Source organism: Pongo pygmaeus, chromosome 8, assembly GCF_028885625.2.
Source record: "Pongo pygmaeus isolate AG05252 chromosome 8, NHGRI_mPonPyg2-v2.0_pri, whole genome shotgun sequence".
NCBI classification, from domain to species: domain Eukaryota; kingdom Metazoa; phylum Chordata; class Mammalia; order Primates; family Hominidae; genus Pongo; species Pongo pygmaeus.
In genome coordinates, this window is record NC_072381.2 from 33,080,720 (window position 1) to 33,090,997 (window position 10,278).

At 40.4% G+C, this 10,278-nt stretch overlaps 1 protein-coding gene across 1 annotated transcript in view; it reads right to left on the reverse strand.

Moving 5' to 3' along the window:
- Positions 1–10,069, reverse strand: part of KIF5B (kinesin family member 5B) — a 48,346-nt gene extending 38,277 nt beyond the window's left edge. The window contains exons 1-2 of the mRNA XM_054437152.2: positions 8,770–10,069; positions 1,330–1,417 (exon numbers count right to left, since the gene is read on the reverse strand). Of these exons, the coding sequence (XP_054293127.1) occupies positions 1,330–1,417; positions 8,770–8,895 (214 nt within the window). The 5' untranslated portion in view covers positions 8,896–10,069. The remainder of the gene's footprint in view (positions 1–1,329; positions 1,418–8,769) is intronic.
- Between the last annotated feature and the right edge of the window lie 209 nt (positions 10,070–10,278).

Below are 10,278 nucleotides of genomic sequence, written 5' to 3' on the forward strand. Positions count from 1 at the left end.
CACTATCGTAAAGTCGAACAATTTTAAGTTGTCCTAAGTCAGGGACTGTCTGTATTCACCTTCTATTACTCCGTCCAGTACCCTGATTCCAACAAATCTTTGACCCCACTGAGATCTACAACCCACTAATGTTACCACCTTTTTTCACTGCCCTTCAGCCTCCCTCATATCCTTCTTCCTGTAACTTAACCACCTTAGATCCCATGATCCACCATTATAATCACTCCTTTGACTATATCCTCAATTCTCTTGTCCCCCACTTCCCTCTTTTGTACTCACCTAGCAAAACTCCAAATGGGCAAAAATTCAACTCTTTCAGCAGCTAACCTCGAGTGGGCCCTTAATACTGCCTGGCAATACTCTCACACTGCCTGAATCCATCCATTTCATGCCTTTTCCTAGAACCTCTTCCCCCTTCCTCATCTCCATGATGACTTTGCTCCCTGTATTAGACAATATGGAATTGATATAATGAGTACATCCACATTTTCCCTCCCTTACCTCATCTATAAACCTTCCATAACTCCTTTATCTCCTGTTACTAGGATGAACATCTGTGCTCCTATGCTATCCTAATCCACCTACTTTTATACTGAATCCCAATTCCTTTAACGTGGTGAATGCCACAACACAGATTTTGCCTCAATCTAAGAAGCACCTTGTAACAACTACAGCTGTCAAAAAATGAAATAAATCATATCACAAAGTAACAGCCATTCCTTTGATTAAACAGATTTCTACAGTAACTGGAAGTAACTCCAGATAAACAATGAGCACTCTCTCAGCTTTAAAATTCAATGGTTTTAGAATATATAAAATTATAAACATTCTTGTGTAAGTTATAGTATTAACTGGAATGTACATACTTTTCTCACCTTTGGCAACTCTTGTTAAATTCCTCAAGAGATAGGTAAGTCTTTGGGGAAGGAATAACAGTGGAATGGAAGAATGATAGACTGCCATTTTCCACTACTTTTTAGAAATGTGCCTAGCCATTTTGTTTTCATTCTCATACGGTTCTCTTTCTAGAACTGCCATCTTGGAAACTCTCCTGGGAATATCTAATAGAAATGCATCTCTTAAGAATAAGTGTGTAACATAGTTCTCATAATACCCTTAATTAGGTACTGTATATAATTAGATCATGGAATTTGAGCAATAGAATATTTACTAATTGTGTTTGACCTTTTTATTATTTAAACAACTTTCTTCTGCAATTAACTTAGAAGAAAGGGGCATTAAAATGAAAAAAGAAAGCTGAGTAAGTAGAAAAGATCACAAACTTATTTACTTATTGCTGAGACAACTCAGCAGGTTAAATATATTTACCTTTAACAATCTTCTTTGCACAGTCATTATACACTTGCTCTTGAGATGTGCTTGACTGGAACACCCGATCAAATGCATAAGGCTTGGACTGAAAAACAAAAAAGTGTTTCAACTATACAAATTAAAGGTAAATGAACATTTCTAAACTTTACAGATGCCATCATATAATATATTTAATCCTCAAAATAGTATACCTAGTATGCATAATTTGATATCATTGAATCTTTGAAGTGGATGGGATCTTAGGGATCACCATGTACAAACCCATTAGAATAAACTCCAGGAAAACAAGAATGGTCTTTAGTCTTTGCTGCATTCCCAGGGCCCAGTAATTACAATTATAATTCCCAGTAATTATAATTAGCACTACTATGGCAGCCAAATATTGCTGAGTGATTTTTATTTTTTTAAATACCTATTTATTTATTTTTGAGACAGGGTCTCGGTTCTGTCACCCAGGCTGGAGTGCAGTGGCACAATCACTGCTTACTGCAGCCTCAACCTCCTGGGCTCAAGCAATCCTCCCACTTTAGCCTCCTGAGCAGCTGGGACTAGAGGCATGTGCCACCATGCTATGTTGCCCAGGCTGGTCTTGAACTTCTAGGCTCAGGAGATCCTCCTGCCTCAGCCTCCCCAAGTGCTGGGATTACAGGTGTGAACCACCGTGCCTGGCCTGCAACAGCTTTTCAACCATTCTTTCATTTAACAAATACTTTTGGAATGTGAGATGACATGCTAGAATGATAACCAAGGCAGATTCCCTCTCTGCTTTAGTGGAGCATAAATAATAGTGGGGCAGACATTAAACAATTAACTGACCAGAATTCTGACTCATGCAATTGAGTGCTATGAAAGTGCAATGAGAGAATATAGGAGGAGAACCTAAGTCTACAGGAAAGCAGAATATCAGGGAAACACCCTTGGAGAAAGAATATTTAAGAACTGAAGAAAAAGCAGCAACTAACTCATCATCACTCTCTCCAGTATTAGTCATGAAGGGTGAAAAAGGTTTCGTGTAGGAAAGTAGTCTAGGCAGTGGGAGGATGCTTAAAGATCCTAAGGCAGAAAGAACAGTGTAGCATTCAAGAAATCAATGGAAGTTGTTAAGTTGAAGTACAAGGAGCAAGGATCAAATGCAAATATCAAAATGGTTAAAAAGACATCATCTTATTCTGAAAACAGCTTTGATCTTCTGGACCCCAGAAATGATACTGGGGACTCCATGGACCACTCTCAGAGAACCACTAATATAGTCTGAGAAGGAGCCAGGGGTATTGAACAAAAAAAAAAAACAGTGGTGTCCATGCAAGTCAAAAAAAAATAATTTTCAAGGAAGGAGTGATTATGTCAAATACAGTTGTGAGGCCAAGACAAAACTAAAAAGTACTCAATGACAAAGGTCAGATTGGAATGGACTGAAAAAGAATGGGAGGTAACCAAGTGGTGCAGAAAATCTGCTGTATGTGTAAAAAAGTTATTTTTTTTTTAAGACTTGTAAGACCTGAGGAAGTTTAAATGCTTGCAGGAACAATTTAATAATCTAGGAGAAAGAGTAGGTATCCAAAAATAAGAGGCAAGGGGTTCTAGGTATTTGCAAGTATCTATCCAAAAATAAGAGGCAAGGGGTTCTAGGTATTTGCAAGTGTCTGCCTCTCTCTAGTTTCTTCTAAAGGAAAGGTAGGAAGCTGGGCCCTAAAACACAAAACAATCATGACCCCAGAAAAAGCCCTTAACATTAGAAAACACTTCCTAAGTCTTAGCTGAAAAAGACCTACTACCTTCCACATCCCCACCTCAAAGTCTGAAATAAAAGTAACAATGAACCAGACACTCCTAAAGCCATTCCCAGTTCCCCTTTCCCTTGCTACCTCCCAATAAATAGGCCGGAAAGCCAAATACCTGTTAGCCTAGTCTCCCTGCAACTAGTAGTCACATGACCAAGCTCTGAATAATATGAAGTGGCGGTCTGTTCGCGGTCTCTGAGAAGGGTGTTGTTATCCTGATAAAAAGGACCATCTCAGCTAAAACTGCCCTTTCTCCTTCCTGGAATGAATGCCTGGAGCTGTAGCATCCATCTTGCAAATATGACAAACAGGATGATGAAAAGCAACAGCTAAGGACGACAAAGTATAACAGAGTGAGGAACCGTGAAGAGCCTGTATCCAGGCTTTTTGTTATGTGAGAAAAACATCCTCTTATTTATTTAAGCCACTATTAGCTGTTGGTTTTCCCTCTAAAGCTGAAAGCATTACTGACAGATACAAGAAGCTGATCTCACTTTGGCATCAATTTAAAATAGGCATCGATGTCTGATTATTCTTTAGTTATGACGTATGTGAACATATCCTTTTCTCAGATGCTACTGAAACAATTAACATTCAATTCTACAGGTGTGGCTAAAAGAAATCTATTATTTTACTGCTGACACAAGATATATTCATGGTGAACAATTCTGAAAACAAATGTTAAGTACAATCAAAATAACAATCGCCACCCAAAAACGAACCATACTAATAGTTTTTCTATGCAAAAAGAAAGTAATTTTCCCTCATTTATCCAGCAGACATTCATTTAGTGACTATAAAGATATGAGATATTGTAGAAGAGTAACACAATTTTAGAAATAATTAGTACAGACTGTAGGGTTCAAAGAGTAATAGAGGATAAGGCCAGGTAAAAACCTGAATACTAAGTTAAGTTATATACTTGGATCTAACATAAGTGATCAAGTAATGTCAAGAGAATTTTATATATATCTACAAATATACTCCTGAGTAGCTGGGACCACAGGCATGTGCCACCACGCCTGGCTAATTTTTGTATTTTTAGTAGAGATGAGGTTTTGCCATGTTGGCCAGGCTGGTCTCAAACTCCTGACCTCCAGTGATCCACCTACCTCAGCCTCCCAAAGTGCTGGGATTACAGGCATGATCCACCATGCCTGGCCTCAATTTTTACATCAATAGAAAATAGTGCCCCTAAACCATTTACCAAGAGATATGCCAGAAATAATGTAAACAGCTTCATAATAGTAAACAGTTTTAATAGTAAAGCCTGTCTTCAGAAGTACTTTATGAAGCTGCTTACTCTAGTTATCAACTCAAAGCAAATATATAAACTACCACTACAACCTTACTAAAATAATATAAATGGCAACTATTAAAAGGTAACACACAAACATAAAAATAATTGAGACTGGAGTGATTATCTTTCTAGAAGTTATTGTTAAATAAAAATTAAGTGCTTAGCATTAAGTTGACAAAACAGTCGTCTTATCTTGACTGCAAAACCAAATTATGATTTTGTAATACTAAGTAAGGCAAATGTTTTAATTAAAGATCTAGTCATAAATTACTGACTGATGCTGGCTTCCTGAAATGAAAATCAAGACTTTGTGAAACATAAAAATTATTTCTAATGGTCTATAATTAAGGCATATCTCTATTTTTCAAATAAATTAAAGAAAAACTCATCTGGACATCTGTATTTTTCAAACCTGGTTTTTAGCCTCGAAATGTACACTACGCAGCTTTTAATCCCATGTATCTTCAAAGATCCTCCAAGTTTCAGATTTCAATTTTACTAATAACTCCAAGTCACAAGATGCATTCACATCTGACTGATGCTTTAAGGGGACAAATCAAAAAGGAGTAAGTTGATCTCAACTGCATACCTTAGGTTTCTTAAGTGATTCCTTTTTGAGTATGCACCGACCAGGCTGAAGACCAAATTTGGTTATGAAGGACACCCTCCTGGCAGGGATATGTCTTTCTCTGGAATTCTGAATAGCAGATCATTTCAGATCACTTGGGAGTGTATTATATTAGATTTTCCTTAGTTAGACACTATAGTGGGCTAACATTCCACAACTGTAAAGGTATGTGATGATGGTTCCCTCCTCTCCTTCATTTTTCCCTCTTAAGGTAATCAAGAAGATTCAAACACCAAATCATTCACTTGAAAAGGGAGAATGTTGTTTTGCTTAGGCAAGGAACTGGGCAAGATTATCTAATTAGTTTTAGTTTTATTCTCTTCTAATTTCTTGGAACTACCACAGCTTGTTTTTGGCAGCCTTTATGGTGTACCATATAAGGAATAATGATTTGTAAAGATACTTAATGATGCAAATAACCATATTCTACTTTCATGATTCATAAATAGATAGATGTAATTTTTTTATTGATTTTTCTTCCTGGTGTTTTTAGCAAGCTCCTAATTTTTTCTATTGATTTTTTTCTGGTGTTTTCAGCAAGCTCATTTCAAAGACATAAACTGTTTCCCTGTCCTCCTTGCTTTGCGGGTAACAAGTTCTCTAATTTAAAGCAAATAGTTTATATTTATATCACTTAAAGACTTTCATAAAATAATTCATTTCATTCAATGTTACATTTATAGCACTTCACCAAGCACTTTATTAAAAATAAATTCTGTATTAAAGGCTATATACAGCATACAGAGAAACACTATGAAAGATCTGCCTGCCATGGTGTCATATTAAAATCACTCATTACATGAGTAGCAGGAAAAAAGTTTAGACAAAGTATTAAAAACTCAAGTTAGAAGAAAATCAGAATCCTTAAAAATTACTTTCTCCATGAGCACTGATTATGCTTCTAACATCATAAACTAAAATATTCTTTCAATTTTGATCTAAATAGAAGATTGTATACAAAATGTTCTTAAATCATGTTTTTGAAAATTTAGTTTTAAATGCTGCATTGCAGCAATTCTCTCCTAAACTGTTCATTATGAATCAGGATTAAGAACCAGTAAAATGAAAAAACCAAACCGAGAAGACTTTACCCACAGATTTTCCAATTCCGCTCCTCCTGGCTGCTTTTATAACCTTTTACAAAATGAAATAATTCGTTTAAAAAATTGAACAAAAATATGAGACCTCAGTAATTAATGTCGTTACTATATGCAAGAAACCAGTTTCTGAAAACAATGAACCAAAACATGTTGCCTTTCATTTTCTCAGGCTATGTTATTCAGTTGGAATGTATTTTTGCTTACACGTAAAAAAAAAAAAAAAAAAAAAAACTGGCCAGGTGTGGTGGCTCACGCCTGTGATCCCAGCACTTTGGGAGGCCAAGACAGGTGGATCACCTTAGGTCAGGAGTTCGGGACCGTCCTAGCCAACATGGTGAAACCCCATCTCTACTAAAAATACAAAAATTAGCTGGGCGTGGTGGCACATGCCTGTAATCCCAGCCACTGGGGCGGCTGAGGCAGGAGAATCGTTTGAACCCGGGAGGCGGAGGTTGCAGTGTGCCAAGATCACTCCACTGCACTCCAGCCTGGGCAACAAGAGCAAAACTCAAAAATATCTCAAAAAAAAAAAAAAAAATCTCAAAAAAACAACCAACCAAAAAACAACTAAAATGCTTATCAGTTTACCTACAGGTTAACTGTTCATTACGGATTCACAAACCAACAACCTATCCATTATTCCTAATATTATCATTTATATAGAGTACTGAAATTTTGAAACAGAACTTATAAGCAACTTTTTCCCAATGGAAACCTAGAATAAATGTATGTTTCCTTTATTCATTTTCCTTTAGTTCTTTCTTCATAGTTTATGTCATATTTGGGCCTCATCAAAGTTTACCTTCTAATCTTAGTACATTTTATGAATCCTAAATTTTAGAATTCCAACAAAAAGAATCATAGTGATAACTACAGATCTGTGTAAACACAAAATCTGAAGAAATAAGACATTCTTAAAACAAGTGTAAAAGGAAAAATAGGTTTGATGTGCCAACCACTGCAGAAGCTGAGTACTGTAAATCACAAAAACTCTTAAGAAACAGCCTCAAGTTTGACAACTAATCCAGGCCTTGCAAGCCTCCTGACTATATGTAAAATATACCATCCCAAAGGAAAAGGATTACTGGGCTTAACTACTCCGCCTCTGCCGGGCTATGATGTCATTTACACAAGAGTTTTTCTAGTGGACTTGTTAACAAAGAACTCGCCTGACAGTCTTTACACAGTAATAGTTGGCAATTGTTAGTGGCCTAATGACTTGTTTGCCAAAGGCCTACCAAGGAGCTAAGACATTCATTTTTTGGAGCTGAACTTTGGAGAAACTTTCACATCAAAACCCTAAAGAACTTTAGTCTGTCTTCAGTGTCAATGCTTTCAATCATCCATGTCCCATCTCCTGTGGCCTCTGCCCTATTACCAAATTAAATAGCCCCAATACAGTATTAACTATAGAATGACATTAGAGGAAAAATTAACATATTAAAATTTCATACCATGGTAACAATGTAAAAAGTTAGTTCTACTACATAGCATTACCAACAAAGAGCAACATAATTTAGTCACAGTTCACTGTTTCATATGCCATACTTTACAATTAATTTTTAATCTCCTTCAACTAGGAGTGCTATTTTCTTAGACCTTTCAATGCCAGAGATCAGACCTTAAAAAACCCTCACATTCTGGTCTCACTGACAATGATCACTCAACTCTAGTTATGTTTTTCATTACAAAAAAACAGTATCTCACTATTCTTGGGATTACCAAACATCAATTTACTTCAGGACAGACCTTAACTGCAGAAGTATGAATCTAATACTGGTCAATTTTTATCTTTTTTATAAGCTTGTTTTTATAATACTTTGTCTGATATAAAAACAAAAAGTTAATACTTTTTCCTAGGCTGTTATCCCATAAAACCTAGCAAGAGTACGATTTGTCTTTCGGAGCACTTATCTGACCCAACCAAAGTCGGCTAGGTCTGCTAGATTAAACAAAATTGATCATCCCGATTCAAAAAAAAAAAAAAAGCTCAACTATTTCTTTCCACAATCATCGATTTGCCATTTGTAATCGTTAACATGAAAAGACTTTCATCACTCAAAAAGTGGTGGGTGAAAGTTTGAGGTATAGATAATATTTGTACCTCTTTGGTGCTTTTTCCTTCTCCTAGAGGGAAACAATACGGTTCAAGGACTGGTTATGTTTCTATAAAACCAAGCATCTCTACTAAAGTATACTACGGCTTATCTCAGAGCTCAATGTCCCCAGCTGAACTTTATATTAGCGTTACATATTTTCTGAATGGCAAATCTGCCGTTAATCCACAACACCAACAGTATCCGTAATTGCACACACACACACGCAGACAAACGTGCACTGAACTTGCTGCCCGGACGTTCCTCCCTTGCCCCAGGTGGGGGAGTGTCCAGGGCTGAGGCTGGGCGCCTCCCGTCTCCCGGCGCGGAAGACTGGGGTGGGGGCGATCCAGGAACGCACGCGAAGCTGCGCAGTCTCCCTCCACTGGGTTATCTGAACCGGCAAACCCCGCCGGGGAGGGCTGGGGACACCGCCGCTCCCTTTCAATTCTGCACCCTGCCACTTCCCTAAACTCCCCGCACAGGCCGGCGCGAAGAAGCGGGAGGAGGGGTGCCGGCGGGGGTCACTCACCGCGATCACGACCGTATCTTCTCCCTGAAACTTAGCGATGTACTTGTCGCCGCGGTTCACTTCAGACTCGTTGAGAGGTCTGAAGCGACACATCACTTTGATGTTGCACTCGGCCAGGTCCGCCATCTTTCTCGCAGCCGGGACCGGCGGCCGGGAGCCACTCCCCGCCGCTCAGTCTTGCAGGGAACGCGCCGGAGCTGAGGGCTTGGGGTCGCGAGGGCCGTGAGAGGCAGCAGTCAGCTGCGCCGCGCTGCGCTTCCCCGGGTGGAGGCGGCCGGGGAGCCGGGACTCGAAGAGCCGGCGCTGGCAGCCGTTAACCCTAACGCTCACTTCCGATCCATCATGGCAGCTATGGCGGCGGCGGCACCGGGGAGAGCGTCCGCGGCTCCTCAGCGTCCCCCTCGACGGTCTGGGCGGACTAGGGGGGCTGGGGAGGTTCTGGGGACCGGGAGAGTGGCCACCTTCTTCCTCCTCGCAAAGAGCAGGCCGGGCCTACCCGTCCGCCAGCTCTGCTGTCCACTGGCCGGCTGGCCAGCTGCTGCCCGATCACTGCTGAGGCCGCCGTTGGGGGACTGGGCGGTGCGGGAGGAGGACTGCGCAGGCGCAGTGGGCCGGGCGGCCCGGCGACCAATCGGTGCGCGCGCTCGTACCCGGCCGCCGCGGCCGGGCTGCCGTTTCCACCACCACTCCTGGCCCGGGGTCGCAGATTCAAATTTTACTGCACTGCCCCTCTCGCAGAAGTTCCTGGGGACGCAGGGCGGCAGCTCCCACCCCCCATCCCAAGCCGCCGAAGAATTCCCCAGAGCTAAGGCAGAGGCACTTAGCCTTCTTTTCTTTGAGGGAGAAGGGGTTTGCTTTAACTACTTAATGTCGTTTGTTTAAATAAATCACTAGGCTGGTCCGGGTGCGGTGGTGTTTGCAACTAATTGATCACAGCCAGAGGTTTGTTTCTTCTTCACTCGCACTGTGTCACTTGACTAGCTTTAAAATTAAAAACATAAAGTACTATATTCCTAAAAGGAAGTGTTGCTTTCATTTTTGTCTGGGGGTGGGGGGAATCATTCCTGGCCTACCTTTTTAGAGCGCGTTGCCAGAAAAAAGTAAGATTTCAATGAAGGGTAGCTCTTTCCTGCGAGAGTGGGATGTGGGGAAACAGGAATAAGAAAGAAAAAGGAAAATTTTCCTAAGGAATGAAGGAGGTTGCTGAAGAAATGTGGAACAGTAGGGTGAGGAGGGGTGAGAGCCCTCAGCCCCCATCACACAGCATCTCTGTCACTCCAGCCGCCCAGTGCCTTGCATCCAGCCCGCACCCTCGCCGCCCCCACGAAGTTCAGCGAATTCCCGCCACTTCCCCGGCAATGAACATACCGAACTCATCAATCCCAATGCTGGAGGAATCACTGACCTGGAGCCTAAAGATGGTCTTTATAAAAGGCCTAGGTAAATTTGTTCATTACATATCCAAGGAAGACCACTCCATAGTTGACTTTGCCTTCTAGTTTTAGAAGA